The sequence below is a fragment of the Nicrophorus vespilloides genome, unplaced genomic scaffold, assembly GCF_001412225.1.
Source record: "Nicrophorus vespilloides isolate i.1.1-1 unplaced genomic scaffold, Nicve_v1.0, whole genome shotgun sequence".
Taxonomy (NCBI): Eukaryota; Metazoa; Arthropoda; class Insecta; order Coleoptera; family Silphidae; genus Nicrophorus; species Nicrophorus vespilloides.
In genome coordinates this window covers 1-15,943 of record NW_017095872.1, presented here as the reverse complement: position 1 = coordinate 15,943, position 15,943 = coordinate 1, and the positions used below count along the sequence as shown (strand labels likewise).

At 37.1% G+C, this 15,943-nt stretch overlaps 3 protein-coding genes across 8 annotated transcripts; 2 read left to right on the top strand and 1 right to left on the bottom strand.

Moving 5' to 3' along the window:
- Positions 1-140: 140 nt before the first annotated feature.
- On the bottom strand, positions 141-5,436 carry LOC108567419 (U11/U12 small nuclear ribonucleoprotein 48 kDa protein-like). 2 transcript variants are annotated; one of them, XM_017927884.1, is made up of 8 exons: positions 5,359-5,436; positions 2,622-2,982; positions 1,964-2,241; positions 1,274-1,416; positions 1,053-1,215; positions 932-994; positions 578-713; positions 141-521 (listed from the first exon to the last, which is right to left on the bottom strand). In XM_017927884.1, the coding sequence occupies exons 4-8, from the start codon at positions 1,400-1,402 to the stop codon at positions 188-190; spliced, it is 825 nt and encodes a 274-aa protein (XP_017783373.1). In that variant the 5' UTR covers positions 1,403-1,416; positions 1,964-2,241; positions 2,622-2,982; positions 5,359-5,436; the 3' UTR covers positions 141-187. The 2 variants fall into 2 exon arrangements, with proteins under 2 accessions (XP_017783373.1, XP_017783363.1); XM_017927874.1 differs by lacking the exons at positions 1,964-2,241; positions 2,622-2,982; positions 5,359-5,436 and having other exon boundaries at positions 1,274-1,766.
- LOC108567388 (protein unc-13 homolog D) lies at positions 2,273-15,646 on the top strand. 5 transcript variants are annotated; one of them, XM_017927810.1, is made up of 14 exons: positions 2,273-2,507; positions 2,581-2,676; positions 9,797-10,067; positions 11,794-12,137; positions 12,207-12,411; positions 12,473-12,652; positions 12,725-13,560; positions 13,635-13,851; positions 13,914-13,988; positions 14,052-14,585; positions 14,648-14,948; positions 15,002-15,125; positions 15,188-15,381; positions 15,441-15,646. In XM_017927810.1, exons 1-14 carry the CDS (start codon positions 2,335-2,337, stop codon positions 15,545-15,547), a joined length of 3,657 nt encoding a protein of 1,218 aa, XP_017783299.1. In that variant the 5' UTR covers positions 2,273-2,334; the 3' UTR covers positions 15,548-15,646. The 5 variants fall into 5 exon arrangements, with proteins under 5 accessions (XP_017783299.1, XP_017783318.1, XP_017783309.1 ...); XM_017927829.1 differs by lacking the exons at positions 2,273-2,507; positions 2,581-2,676 and adding an exon at positions 3,004-3,354 and having other exon boundaries at positions 15,441-15,645; XM_017927820.1 differs by lacking the exons at positions 2,273-2,507; positions 2,581-2,676 and adding an exon at positions 5,151-5,447 and having other exon boundaries at positions 15,441-15,645.
- On the top strand, positions 6,563-8,329 carry LOC108567416 (glutarate-semialdehyde dehydrogenase DavD). Its single transcript, XM_017927858.1, has one exon. The coding sequence runs from the start codon at positions 6,689-6,691 to the stop codon at positions 8,201-8,203; it is 1,515 nt and encodes a 504-aa protein (XP_017783347.1). The 5' UTR covers positions 6,563-6,688; the 3' UTR covers positions 8,204-8,329.
- Positions 15,647-15,943: the final 297 nt, after the last annotated feature.

Here is a 15,943-nt window from a genome sequence, read left to right as displayed (position 1 = left end):
GTATTTAACCAATTTCCTTTTAGTTCCAATAAATTTTATATAAAATATATACAAAAAAAAACGAAGTAATTATTATTAAAAAAAATAAAGAAATTAATTTAATTACATAAATACAAAATTAGTACGAGTATATGCAACCAAATATACAAAACAAATATTTAAAACACTAATTGGCACGTTAAATTAATTAATTTCTGTTCTTTCTGTATTTGCTTTGATGCTCGTGTGATGACCGCCTGCTGCTCCTTTCCCTTGACCTCCGCCGTTTCGAGTCTCTGCTATGTCCGGAATGCACGCTACTCCTACTCGTCGATTTCTGGGATCCCTCTTGCTGCTCCTTGATCCAGTCCTCGTATGCCTCCATTTGATTCTTAATCACATCCCTCAACACTTCCGTATGATTTTTCTTGCTCGTATGCACCGACTTGTACTTGATCCTCCTCCTTTTCGCGTTCCTTTCCTGCTCCAGCACCTCCTCGTAGGTCAACTCTTTGTTATTCGCTTCGTTAACAGCTCCAGTCCTGCATACAACAACAATATTACAAACGATCAAACGCACATGTATTTCTTCACATACAAATTGAATTCGGGTACTTCTTTCGGAGCTTTAGCGGCGATCCTAGCCCTCTCATATAGTGCCAACCTCTCATCCGGACTGTAGGTAGTCATTAATCTGTCCGCAGTTTTGGGGTCCTCGTCCATTCCGTTCCAACCTACATCATCAATCCCAACAATTTAAAACGTTTATCACACACAAAATACAACAATACACATATACACAATACACAATAAACAATTATCATTATAAAAAAAGGATATAATAAAAAAGGATATTCATAATACAATTTATATATAGATTGGTTAATCTTTCTGAAATAAACACAAAGAAATGAACATTCCGAATGGCGTTTCATAAATTCAAAGCACTTACCTGTTCTAAAGTTAGGTACTGTGTAATGGGCTTCCGATAAAATTTTAATTTTTTCAGCTTTATCTACAAAAGCAAAAGAAATGTTAATATTATTATAAACCCAACAATATGTAAGACTCACCGAAATAAACATTTGAATCGCCTCTTTCTCCAGGCTCTGCAAGGAAATTCTCCTTCAAGTCATAACCATTGACTTTCAAGCTGCAATCATCGACATGCTCCCTATACCCTTTCAAATGGATCAAATGACCAGGGTTTTGTGGGCATATTGTTCTCTTGTTTTCCTAAAAACATTCACTTAATGTTTACCATTTTCATATACTGAAATATATCTATACTTACAGCTTTGATCTTGTCTGCAGTCCAATCCAGGGTGGACAGAATATCATCTAAATTACTCTTTGAATTCGATATAAACTGATCGAAATTCTCCAGTTGCTTTTCTCGCATTTCAATGTTAATATCCATCATTTAAAACTCCTCACCTCAGGGACAGAACAACCAATTACTATTGATAGAAGGCTTTGTTCTCTCGTAATCAAATCAGCTTGTTTTGTACTGACTTTTGAATTGGACACTCTCACTCTATCAACGTTTACACGCTAATCCCTCAAGCAAGTACAAGAGGTTAGGGATAATCAGGGATAACCAACCACTGGTTGCTTAGTTACTAATCGTTTTAGTTATGCAACTTATAATACAGTAATCCTCCATATTGATTTTTTTTAAATTTAAATCTTTCAGTCAACTTAAAGATTTATATTTGTTATTTGGATAAGTCTATTAAAATAAACCCACATATACTTTCTTGTTAAACGTGATAATATTTTAATTAATGTGATTGATTAACGTAATTCCAAGTAATGTTAATTGAAAATAATATGCCTAATTGAGAAAGAGTAAATAAGATTACTAACAACATTCTAAATATCACTAAAGCAAACAAATTAGTATGAGCACAATAATTCTAAATTTACATTTCTAAGTGGTATATGAACGTTTTCTGGGTTTTTCTCTAAATCTAGTTATTACCATATTCTGCTGCAGCATTACTATAAATTGCGAATGTGCGAATTTGCAATGTTTGTAATTATAATCATCTTTTAATTGGTATTAATTACACTGATTGCACAATTGGCGATGCCTTTCCGGAATTTCGTGTGTGCAAATCGTACAGGAAATCCCCTCTTCGTGTTGTTTTCGTAATGCTTTTTAAAAAGCCCATTCATGGTTGGATGAACGAGGAGCGACCTGAGCCATTGAGGCCTTTCGGGTCTTTCAGTGCGAGTGCGATAGTAGCGCGGAAAGTCCTGGAACAATGGGAATTCTTTGATACGCATTTCATATTCACGCGGTTCTAATAACACGCAAAGTCGACAAAAAAAAATTATAATATAAACAACATGTTTGCAAATCTGTTCCGCATCAAGGAAGAGGAGGAGAGGTGTTTTCTGAAACGTTCTAATGCCATGTACAAGCCAACCAGACCTCAGATCAAGAGCGTCCGGAGGAAGAAGAAAAAGAAGCGAAAGTTATTTTTCACCAGAAAACCCCGAATGACGCGAAAGTGCGAAAGGTAAATAAAAAACGTGAAAGTATATAAGAAGGTGATAAAAGGTTTATCTGGCTCAATTCTAATTTGGAAGCAGCAGCAGCATGGAAGAGGCGAAGGCGCAATTCCCAATTTTACCTATGATGTTGCTGCGATGGAAGTACAGGAAAATCGGTCCATTCGGCAACGAGCGGTAAGTCCATCATCCATTGTTTACTTTGTCATTGTTGAAACCCCGGTTGGCCGTGGAACAATTGATACGTGAAACGCGGAAAACAATTGAAGCACGCGTTTTCTAGTAGTTGTTTGCTTCAACTCGGAGACACATGATTCACGCAACAATTGAAACGTGAAACTCTGAACGCGAGCTTCTTCCGAATCCCATTTGACCGTCGTGTTTTATGGAAATGATAACAATTAAAGAGACGCGTCCACGCGGAACGGACCTCTTCACTTTGTTACGCAATTAGGGTCAATGGCATTCACATCCACAATACCCCTACAATTCAAACAATAATAATTAAAACCAAAATCTAATTGCCTTAATTATAAATCGCATGTAGATGTTTGTATAGTTGATACACATTAATTTCTAAGAAATTTTATACAATTACAGACTTCAACGCACTGAATGAGGGGAATTACGCTCTTCTTTTAAATGAAAACCAGACTACACACAGTAGTGACTCACGTCCGTTGCGTAGAAATTCAGTACGAGAAATAAAATATTTGCGTTTCAATTATTTTTCGGTTTGTTTTTCATGTAGTAGTTTCAGGATCGATCGGTCGCGTTGTTGAACTGCGTCAGTTCAACCTGAAAAACTGTTAAGATGGGGTTAAAGAGGTTTTACGTGAAATGGAAGAACATCCTGTAAGGTTCTTGTGTAGACTAGATGTAGATTAGCACGAGAACAACGTTAGCTGTTGTGTTATAATAATACACTTAGATCATGTTGGTTCAGCACAGCTGTAGGATTGCATTTTTGACGTAAGCAAATCGAATCGTTCAGTTTATGAAAGCGCCATTTCCATTCGACTTTGATTATTTACTGAAAACTTCTAGGTAAAAAAAACTTTAATTTTTAATTTTAATTATTGATAAAACCTCTATTCATCTAGCTCGAATGTATAAAGAGAGTATTGATTCGAAGGCTAATGGAAATAACTATGACATAGTTTAGTTTTCATATATGATATTTCTAAATGTACAGTTAAAATCATCATTTTATCATATTGCAAATACCGCTATCAAATCTTCAAATATTCTTTGCTTGTTGACAAATAGTTTGAGAAACTTATTTAATAATCTTGAATTATTTTATTGTAGCCATAAAGGTTTTATATGTAATTGTTAGAACGTTATAAATTTCCTTAAATTTATTTAATTTATTAAAAAAACATATATGTAGATATCTGAAAAATGTAGTTATTTTTTTATTGATAATTTTCATTAAAATATTTTATTTTTGTTGTCCAAAAGATTTCTTAATATATTTCGGAGAAAAGTGATTGTGAAAACCACATCGCAGTCATAACATTATTGCCCTACCACAATGACCTTGGGGATTGCCAAGAGGACAGTGGGAGGATCACGGTTGTTACGTAATTATAAAAATAGAAATAAAATATAAATATATAATTTTCTGTTATTATACAATATAAATGAATTACATCAACGAAAATTAATTATTTACTTAAACTATGAATAACTACATAAATATTCATAATAAATTTTGATAGCGCTCAAAAGAAACGAACAAGTAAATTTCGACCTACCTCGTGGTCGAAAAGTCAACGACCTGAACAGAATCTCTTTTATTTACATTTAAACATGTTTTCATAATGCAAAGACGTTTTTTTTTACTTTTAAAAATTTAAAGTAACATTTATTGTATACATAATAAAAACAAAACTAATATAAATTAGCTATTGACTAAACGTGTTTTTTAAATCAACTGCACTCTTCGCGTTTTTCCGCTCGTTTAAAAATATTACTTTATTTCTAAACCTACTATGTCTTTAATGCGTTTTTTTTAACGACCGAATTCTATTTTCGTTTGCAATATAAATACTTTGCTCTCGTAGGTGGAAATGTTATAGCAATAAACTTATGATCATAATGTTATGTTAAACTACAATAAAATTATATTGCTATTTATATTATTTAATATAAAAATAATGAAGGCGATAAGAATAGAAAGTTTTTATCAGTCTTCATTCATATTTATTACGTGTTAATTGGCATAGATAAAAATTACATCTTTATGTATTTAAACTACTGCATGATTCATTTAAAGCAATTAAATATTTATAAATAACTGAAGTAAATACAGATTAATTGTTTACATTTATTTATTGGACTTTCGGCTTTTTAGATCAAAGCAATTTCTTATTTAATTATTTTATTTTTGTTGTCAAGTTGACAAATAGATAAAGTAAAGTATTTCGGAAACAATGGAAGCGATTGAAAATAATTTAATTAGAGATGCAATTGAATACGAATCTATAGTGTACAGACTATGAGCTATGATTATTTCCAGGGACGTTACATGTAAATTCGCTTATAGCATGCAATCGCTAATTGCATTCGAAAATAATCAGCCCACATTCCCCCCTATTCAGTTTTTCGGTGAAATAACAGAAGAGAGTAACAATATATTAATGCAGAACCTTGACCAGCTCGAAAAGTTCTCTCCTCAGTCGAATGGTTCTGTGCTTGCAAACCGGACGTGCGGCTACATATTGAAGTTTTGCGTCCGACTCAACATTTCTGTGCGTCGCGTTCAGTGGGTTAGTGTTAGAATCTCAGTAGTTTACCTGTGGAACTGAACTAAACCCCAAAAAAAAAAGCAAACAAACACACTCATTCACTCACAAAATGGAGAGCGAGGATCTGATGATTCGGACTTTCGAGAAGATCAAACGGATGAAATCCGTGGATGAAGCTACTGACCACGACAAACGGTGAGATCATGAAAGGATACAAACATTTCTATCTTTAGATATTAGAGATACACATAACTTGTATAACTCGTTAACCAAATAATTGTATTGCAACAAAAAGGTTCTAAATGCGGAAGAGAATCTCGCAAAGTCAGGTCTATTTATAATCGCGTCGAAGACATAATTGGTAGCCCGGCAGGTTCGTCATGCGTTCCCCGTATATAACCGCATAATTTATTATTCATGTGTGAAAAATGTACGTGTTTTTTATTTCTGATTTTTAAATTGAACGAAGTTAGTGAATCATATGCAGAGATGATAGTTTGGTTGCATACTCTACAGTGCCGGGCGCATCCACCCAAAAATATTTTTGAAATAATAAAATTGTCAGGGCATAGGACAGAAAGACTTATAGTCGGTAGCCCTTTGCATCAGTTCAATCTGTTTTTGTTTGCAATAAATTATTATTATTAAAAAAATTATTTAAAATACTATAATAATTTATGGATACTAAATTTGAGAATCATTTTGTGTAATAAAATTGAAAGATTACACTTTTTGGTCAAATATTTACAAGAGGATTTTTTCTGACTTGTTCATCATATATTTACTTCTTATCTGTTACGTGTGTATTTGATTTTTAAACATTTATAACACAACATATATTCTAAATTATAATATACTTTTTAAAAACTGATTTGTATTCCTATAGTAATCAAAAGTATTACTTAAGTTTTTGTTTATAGTAAATTGAATCATCTGCGTTGCCTATGGTTTTAGCAATGACAATGTAAATTGATGTGAGTCAAATGGTTTGTACATTAATCATCGTAGTAGGTATGTAATAAAACAAATTGTCAACACTTGTGGAAATTTATAGTAATGTAAGCTGTTGAGTTCTTTTATCATGGATTAGATTATGTAAGCCATTATTTGTTTAACTCAATTAGATGGAAGGATGATAAAGCTTAATCAGAATCGTAGAGCTATTTCGCAACTTGCTAGTGACGCGCCCGATTTTTATTTTATTTTGATCAAAGTCATGTGTCCACTTTTTTCGGTTCTGTTTGACGGGCAAATGATGCGGATGTCGCTGTTGATTACATCTGAGAGAACGGAGTTGGAGAATGCGCGTGTGTCGAGAGGAATGCGCCGACCACCGATTATCGATTCGGACTATTCCGCTGCTAACGTTCACAGGCAAGTGAGCGTAGTTGTAACCTTGCCAAGTTATTTTGTAAATTTGCCTGATTATCAGCACGATGAGGGTTCTGACGAGTCGCCTCTCGTCGTTTGCTAACTCGCGAAATCTAGTGCAACGCGCGATGCATCTGCTCCAGGACAAGGCGTACGTGAACGGAGAATGGGTGACGGCCGCAAGCAAGAAAACGTTCGAAGTGAAGAATCCTGCCACGGGGGAGGTGGTCGGTTGCGTTCCTGATATGGGTGTCGAGGATGTGCAGAAGGCTCTGGAGGCGGCTAAGGTCGCATACGAGAGTTGGCATACGAAGACCGGTAAGGAGAGAAGCGAGCTGATGAAGAGATGGTATTACTTGATGGACCAGCACCACGAGGAACTGTCCAAGCTCGTATGCGTGGAGTCTGGAAAACCTATCTGCGAGTCCAGAGGAGAGGTCACCTATGGCAACAATTTTGTCGAGTGGTTCGCTGAAGAAGCAAGGAGGATCCGCGGTGAGATCATCCCATCTCCGAGCAACAATAAAAAGATGTTGGTGGAGAGGCAAGCCATCGGAGTTGCGGCTCTTATCACCCCCTGGAACTTCCCTCATGCCATGATCACGCGAAAAGCGGCCGCGGCCATGGCTTCCGGCTGCACCTGCGTCATCAAACCCGCCGAAGATTCTCCTTTGACAGCTTTAGCTTCGGCTAAATTAGCTGAAGAAGCCGGAATCCCCAAGGGCGTATTCAACGTCATCACAAGCGATAAACCGAACGCTTCGGCCGTTGGAAAACTTCTCTGCACCAGCGATTTGGTGGCGGGAATTTCCTTCACCGGATCCACGGAGGTTGGAAAACTGCTCTTCACTCAATGCGCCGCTGGAATCAAAAGGGTGGGCCTCGAACTTGGAGGAAACGCTCCGTTCATGGTCTTCAGCTCGGCCGATCTGGATGCTGCCGCCTCCGGAGCTCTTGCCTGCAAGTTCCGCAACTGCGGACAAACGTGCGTTTCCGCAAATCGATTCCTGATCCAGGAGGACATCCACGACGAGTTCGTGGAGAAGTTCGCGCAGAAGATCAAATGTTTGAATATGGGAAACGGCATTGACGAGAAGGTCAATGTTGGACCGCTAGTTAACAAAGCGCAATTCGAGAAGGTCTCTAAGATGGTCGAAGATGCTGTCGCGAAGGGTGCCAAAGTCATCCTCGGAGGAAAACCTGCAACTGCTTACGGCGAACTCTACTACGAGCCTACCCTTTTGACGCACATCTCCAGCGACATGGAGCTGTACAAGGAGGAGGTGTTTGGACCGGTGGCCACCCTCATCAAGTTCAAGACCGAGGAAGAAGGTCTGGCTATCGCCAACGGAACGCAGCGAGGCTTAGCAGGATACTTCTACTCCCAGGATGTATCGCAAATCTTCCGCGTCTACAACAAGCTAGAATGCGGAATGGTCGGAGTGAACGAAGGTATTATCTCTGCAGCAGAGGCTCCTTTCGGTGGCATCAAGGAATCGGGTTTGGGTCGCGAAGGCTCTCATCACGGCATCGAAGATTACACCTACTACAAGTACATCTGCATCGGTAGTCTCACATAAATTGCACTCCAATTGAACTGAATTATTTAACTAACCAGATCTTCCAATTAAAGTCTTCCAATTCTAAATTTTAAGAGCAAATTATTAAGAAAATAGATACAAATTCCCTAGGCTATAATAATATTTTCTGTATACTATTGTTTTTATGTTGCTGTTGTGATTTATTTGATTAAATAAACGCCGTTATTATTTTTACATCATACAGTCGTCATTAATCCTTGATTTTGAACCGGTTTTTTGTTAAAATAGAATATAAAATATTCGTATAGGAAAAATAACAAGTTTGCCAGCAACCAGTTATACTCTCTTGCATATTGTATAATATACAATAAGAAAGATAATTAAGAACCACATTCTGAAATTAAATTTCACATTCTATATTAAAAAAGAAATGATATACCTTTAAGAACCTAAAATCCTAAATTGATTACTACAATTACACCTTTATATTGGATTTTTGATTGAAATTATCTGAANNNGCTTTATAATTTCAATTATAATACAATTTGATTAAATTAGAATTAATTATGTAACATGAATTGATTATTTTACATTTCTTGGTTTCAATGTTTACGATCGTGTTAATTATGAACAAACATTTCAGAGAAGGAAATACCAAAATAAAAACATAACCCAGTATTGAAATATGTGCTGAAAACGTTACTAAAAGCGTATATGGAATGCCGAATACTTTGGTTTGGTTTTGGTATTTTTACAGATTAAATGGTGAGGTGATTGACATCGTTCAAGTCTCTCATCTCTGATGAACCAAGTGATGAATATTTTGAAAAATAATTAGACAAAAACAGAAAGATATTGCAACCGATGAGATCATTGCCGAATTGATAAGGACCAGAAAAGAAATAAATAAATTTAGAAAGTATTCTAATCATTTACTGATGTTTTTATTTAAAAATTTGTTTCTCTCTGGTATATAAGTCCAAATTTGTTGTAAATATATTCTAAAGTGTTTTATAGGAATACAAACATATGGCATTTATAGTTCGACGTACGACAGGGTAAGTAGTGAAATTAAAAGGGAGATAAGGATATAAACATTGAAGAGTTGCATGATATTACAGAAGTTGGTCAAGTGCCAAGCGAATCTTTGAATTAATATAAAATAATTAATGCGTAACTCATTCTAGTAGAGCATGATGATGTAATGCTAAGAGGTTCAGAAATAATCCACTTAAAGAAGTTGGTTATAGACTTTGATCAAAAATTGCTCTAAACAAAACTAATTTTCTGTGATTTTAAGTTTAAATCATGTAGAATACATCATGTTTTTTTTAACGTTGCATCAATTATTGGAAGTAGCGTTATGTAATCTATTCAATTATCTCGATTAACAGTGCTATATGGAATTTTTCCTGCTAGTTTTTCGCCATGTCCAATTTACCACCACGCTATCCTATCCACTCAGAAAGATACACGATCACAATAATTTACGTTGTTTACGTAACAAATTGACATGTGTAATTTCCAAACGAAGCCGGGATTATCAATTTATTTTTTGTTTCCTCTTACTTCATTTGTTGCGCGACCATCGTGCGTGTTTACGAGACAAATGTTCATATTCAAGTCTTTCAGGCTTCAGGAGCATGACAACAGTTTCTTCGAGAAGTTCGGATCTTTGCTGGCCGAGCACAACGAGAACTCGAGCACGTTGGAGAACCTGGAAAAGATTAAGCTAGCAGAAGCAGCCGCGGAAGCGATCAAACCGATACCGGAGGAAAGTGAAGACGATGATAGCGGAGTCGAGGATGGTCAGAGCACGGCCACAGCCACCTCTGAAGCCACCTCTGATTCGGATACGGAGAAGGAGACGGAACCGGAGGACTACATCGCAGTCGTATGGAATGTGAGTATATATTTTTATTCTTCGGATCCCTTCGTAAACCTTAACCTGGTTCACGCAATTTTGGTATAAATAAAAGAATCCTGGCGAGCGTCCAAAGCGACGATGACATTCAGGATTTGTTTGTGCCGTTTGTGTGATTCTTTTTATTTGCTTTTCTGTTCGTCGTGGCTGCTGGTTAATTATATTTAACATCGTCGAACTTTTCGTTTTGGCGTTCGATCGGTTTCAATTGCTGAAAGGTATTTCAATTGCGGCTCGACGTTTCGGGATGGAGCGTGAAAAGAAAAAAATATGTATCTATTTTTAGTCCATATAGAAAAACGTTAATAAATAGTGCGTTTTGCGTAAGCCGCATTTTTTTCACATCTGTTTATAGACCGTACGGAGCTGAATGAGTCTGATGTTTCAGAAAACCGAAAAATCTATTCTCAATTGACCCGAACTGCGGTGGCCGCAAATTCAATGCCAAATTTCTTGTTTATACTTTCTTTATTTTATTTTGCGGTCGTTTTCACTGCAGGATTCCCTGCAATCGGGGGAATTCACACTACGAACGGAAGTTCCGCGATAAAGTATCATTCCAATAATGGTATATCCCCCAGATTAAAAAAAAACAATTAATTGTTGTTAATTATTATAATTTATGTGTGCGTAATAACCAGACGATTGATTCAATACGATTAGAAAATGTAAAACGTAAATTTGTCGATTTTCTTTTTATCTAACAATTTTATTTATTAAAAATCTAAGGTCGATTACCCAACTGCTTGCCATTGAAAATTTTGTAATTACAATTACCAATTGAGACTATCTGCATTGATCCTAAATAAATACATATTTTATTTTACTTCTAGATAAACATTACTTAGCTTAACTAAGTTTAAGCATTATTTATGTGTATTTGAAGTTTGTTAAGCTCTTAAGTTGATGATGATGTTAAGAAAAATCAGTATTAAACAAATGGCATTGACAAATATAATCTAAGGACCACTTGAGTTGCCAATTTTTACGAAAGTTGGGTGATTTAGTTCAGTGTTAAATTTAAACTTTGTATTTTTTCGAAATGCTGAAATATGATAGACATCGTCTATGTCACGAGTGTTTTCGAAGTATTTGAGGCTGTTTCAATTTGAATTCTATAAGAAAAGAAAACGTGTTAATCAATCATAAGAATGGAGTACGCGAATTAGTTTGACGCGAACTGCCGTCCATGTCGCATTCGTTCACGTCGCTCGATCCATCCAATTGGACTGATAAATAATTGTCGTATCAAAAGAAACATTGATACAGAAACATTTAGTAAATCCCCCGAAGAATAGAACGGGATGCGCCCCACCAGTTTCCGTGTGAAAGAACATTTCGCGCTTCTCTCAATACCGTCAGTCTGAATCAGTGCTCTGACCAGAATAGAATTGGCACTTGGATGCGTCGCGACGTCCCGAACCAGTAGATTTTTCCGGTTTTCTGAGTGCGCTACACGCGATGTTCGCGTCGACGCTGAGCCTCGCGTCCGTAAACCGGAGACAAGAAATGTTGGGCACCAGGACAATTCCACGCATCCGTCGAAGGTCTGTGCACGGCATCAACCCTTTCCGAGGCGTCCGTAAGGATGTGCTCCAACGGCAAACCAGCAATTATATGGCCAACATGACCGTAACGCAACAGCCCGTTCTGATCAGATGATGCATCAATTCAGAGGTACTACAAACTTTGTTCGAATTTTCAGATCGACGAGCTGTACTCCGAAATACTCTACCAGACCCTGCACAATGTCGGATGCGACGAGTCTTGCGAGTTCGGACAGGAGGAACTTTTCCATTATCTGCAAGACGCCTTCAAAATATCTCCAAACAAACACCAGGAGCTTTTGGAAGAGGCCAAAAGTAAGGAGGCCCCTGAAATACATCTCAACGTCGAGGTCATCGAAGCCAAAGACTTACGTTCCAAAGACTCCAATGGACTCAGTGATCCATTTGTCACGTTGTTTTTGGCTTCAAACGCTCAGCACAGATACACAACCTCCGTGAAGAGCGCAACATTAAACCCAACCTGGGAAGAACATTTTGCTTTGTAAGTAAACATTACTTTTAAAATAATATTATTGTAGTAGTAAATGTATGCGTATTTTTTTTTGTTTAGACCAGTCAGTGAGAATTCCGAAGATACTCTATGCTTAGAAGTTTGGGATTTTGATGCCGCAGAGAGTGTGAGAGAGAAATTTGGCAAGTTCTTCGAAGTGAAAGGTGTAAAGGGAATCAGGAAGCTGGTGAAGGAAATAGCCATCACCGCAGCGACTGGACAACATGAAAACGAATTAATCGGAAGGGCTAAGATTCCTTTGAACGTAATTTATTTATAAATGTTTCCAGTAACCGAAATATAAATATATTTTTTAATATTTACAGGCTATTCCCGTTACTGGAATGACCATGTGGTATAGCTTAGATAAGAAGCACAAGATTAATAGGCAGGGTGTTTTGAAGGTGCGTCTGAACTTCAGTTCTGAGAAGAATAGTCAAGTTGCGGCGCAGGAGCACCGGCATTTACTTAGGCTATTACTTGTACACGAGCTTGAGCATTCTAAAGTAAGTTTCTTTTTTTTTAAATTAAATTTCCATCGAAGATATATAAGATAATCATTTATAATTATGATTTAGGTTGCACCTTACTGGTGGTCAGGAACTTTCAGCGGTAAGGCCAACACCTTCCTCAGTCAGCATATAGCACAGAGCGGACTTCAACCTATAGACGTCGCCCTATCTCAATACGCCGTCTTCGTCGCCATCCATCAAAATCATCCGTTGAGCTTCAATCTCTTCTCCAATCTTCTCGAAAAATTGATTAAGCCTGTGCAGTCGCAGATTCCGTGCGATGAAGATCTGAAAATTTTCTGGGACGCTACCAAAAAGCTTTTGCCTTCAGTCTTCGCCGTGATCAGAAAGCTTAGAAGGAAGTGCTCGAACGAGAAGACCGCCATGAAGCAGCTGATCGAAGTATTGGAATGTGTTTCGAAAGTATCCATGCTGGAACCTCCAGAAGGAACGAATCTGTTTCCAGAAAAGTTATACCAATGGATGAACGCCTCCGACGGGTGGGATATTAGGAATACACTGACTCAAGCGGTGGAGAGAGGCGCAGAAGATTGGTTCTGTCATATATTGGAGAATAGTCCTAGGAGCGATGATTCCGACATCGGAAAGCTCCAGCACCTCATAAAAATCACGCAGCTCATACGCACCGATCTGCAGCGAGCCACCGAGTTTTACGATAAAATTTTCAAAAATATCGTTAACTTTCCTTACGCCAAATCGCTCTATATGATTTACCAAGTGAAAATCGCCACCATGGCCGAACCAGAAGTCCTTCATATTTGCAAATCACTAAAGAGGCTTTCCTTTCATGGCTTCGAACCGGCTGCCGAAGAATCAACAGAGCCCTTAACGGTTGGCACCAGTCTTTTCGAGCTGTACTTAGTACTACAAAGATTCGTAATGTAAGTATATATATACATATACATATATTTGTGCTTCATCAATTCATCTATTATATTTGTTTAAATTTTATTAGTTTGGGATCTGGGCTATGTCCTTTAGAGGTCGATACCTTCCATATCCGAAACTTTTATAGCTGGTTCTATTCAGGAGTGGCACAGTGGCTGGATATTGCCGTATTCAAAGCTTTAACGCGCATTGAGAAAGCCGTTGAATTGGATACATTGAATCCGGTGGACGCGACACTAAAGTACAGTTCTTCGGCTGTCGACACGTTAACAATCTTCTATCAGGTAAACAGAAATCAATATTGAAATAAAAATGTTTACAATATTGAAAATTGCTTTGCTTTCAGATCAAAGTGTTTTGGGAGCAACTGAATTGGCCAGATGTTGAAGGAAGTTACACATTCATCGCGAAAATAATTGACGTGAGTAGAATATTTGTTTATATCTTGTGTTCCTTTAATTATTAAGTTAATTGATCTGTTTAGGATATTTGCAAATGTAGCGTGTACTACGCCGATAAAATGTCTGCGCGTGTGGAAGGAATGGGCGATATTAGAAACGTTTACGAGCAGAAGTTCGAAGTTACCAGTGAATGGTGTTTGGCAATAAATAATATTGATTACGTGCGAAAATCCCTGCAGCCCTTTACCGAGGAGTTGGGCAAGGACGCCGTGACGCAAAAGTTATCCGACCTGAGGAGTCCCTTGGAAGCAGAAAGGTGTCGAAGAACGTTGGACACGGTCATCGACAATGCGATAGATACAGTAAAAAATAAGATCATCGAATTGCTGGAGACCGTCGTTGATAAAATGTGTCCGTCCATGAAGAGGCTCTTGGTCGAAGGCGCAGAACTCTACAATCAAGATAACAATAGCATAGATCGCGTTTTAAGGTATCTAGACAACAATCTGGCTACACTTCACGAAGAACTCAACGAAGAGAACTTCAACAAAACTCTCGATATTATTTGGGCGCAGCTCGCGACAATCCTCGAAGAATTGATCCAGTCTAATTTAGAAGTAATTCAACGCCATTAGGCCAAGAATGGTAAATTCTCTTATTGCGTCTGTTAACATTTCAGAAAAGAAGACCGCCCTCATTCTTCGCGAATTTACACGAAACACTAAAGATAATGATCAAATCATTCAAGTGTTCAGAGGATTCCTCATGCATAGAATTGGCTCGAATTCAGAAGTTGCTTCAGTTGAACGGCTTCGAAACTTCAGATCTCATCCATCAGATCCACTTGGACCTTTACAACGAGCAGGAGGAACTCGTTGAAAGCCAATACGGTGAACTTACAGTCCGCATCAAATTCCACAACAGCGATATGCACGTGGAAATGATCAATGCACGAAATCTCATTGCAATGGATTCCAATGGTAATAAATCTTCGAATATCGAAGAAATAAATTACTATTCAAGTTGTTTTTAGGATTGTGCGATTCATTCGTACGTGTCCATTTGCTTCCAGAAGAAAAATTCATCGGAATTTCGAAGCCCAAAACTCAGACGCATTACAAAAACAAATTTCCGCTATACGATGAAAAATTCCAAATGTAATTGCAAATTTTGAAATTTTTATATTCGCAGCTCTGATTCGTATTTCTTTTTTTGGCAGTGTGATTTCGTCCGAGCAGCAGAATCTCTCTGATGGTTTGGTGATGTTCAGTGTCAAAGATTCGAATCTAATGGGCTACAATAATCAGTATATCGGAGAAGCTTTCGTTCCTTTCAAAAACATACCAAAAACAACAGACGATTTCGATACTCTACCACAGATACGGTTGCAACTCATTCGACCCGCCAACTTAAGTAATTATTTGCTTTTATGGTGAAAATGTGTAGAGTTTTAAACGTTTTGTTCATTGCAGATACAGAAGCTATTAAAGCCATAGAGTACAGACTTGGGGATAAACAGGCTAAGGAATTTATGAAGAAGTTTAAGCAAAGGATGGGTAATGCGAACGGGGCCAACTAATCGTTTCCTTAATCCAATTAATTACACAAGACTGCTCCTAATTATTTTTGTTCATATACTATATATGTTATAGAGAGAGATGATTATTTTTATTTTATTTCTTATACTCGCTTGTAAATTATTTTAATATATGAAAGCTTTTAAATAAAACAAACGTTAGTTAAAAATATTTAATGATATGTATTAGTTTTCAAATTGACGAAAACCGTCATTTCTCTGTTATGTATAACACGTTAAGTATGTGTTTTTTTTTTCAATTTCTACAGCTTGTAGCAAGCGACTCGATGACAGTACGAAGATGTATGTAGGCTTGTTGGAAAGACAAAATATTCAGCTTTCATACAGTGGTCGATGATGTAACTATCTTAAGGATTGTCGAGAAAATCACGAAAAACT

Coding starts and splice junctions, on each gene's coding strand:
- LOC108567419 (XM_017927884.1), bottom strand. CDS start 1,402: ATGATGGATATTAACATTGAAATGCGAGAAAAGCAACTGGAGAATTTC. Junction 1,216..1,273: donor CTGCAGACAAGATCAAAGCT/GTAAGTATAGAT, acceptor GAATGTTTTTAG/GAAAACAAGAGAACAATATG. Junction 995..1,052: donor CGATTCAAATGTTTATTTCG/GTGAGTCTTACA, acceptor TTGCTTTTGTAG/ATAAAGCTGAAAAAATTAAA.
- LOC108567388 (XM_017927810.1), top strand. CDS start 2,335: ATGTTTGCAAATCTGTTCCGCATCAAGGAAGAGGAGGAGAGGTGTTTT. Junction 10,068..11,793: donor ACATCGCAGTCGTATGGAAT/GTGAGTATATAT, acceptor TCGAATTTTCAG/ATCGACGAGCTGTACTCCGA. Junction 13,989..14,051: donor TCATCGCGAAAATAATTGAC/GTGAGTAGAATA, acceptor TGATCTGTTTAG/GATATTTGCAAATGTAGCGT.
- LOC108567416 (XM_017927858.1), top strand. CDS start 6,689: ATGAGGGTTCTGACGAGTCGCCTCTCGTCGTTTGCTAACTCGCGAAAT.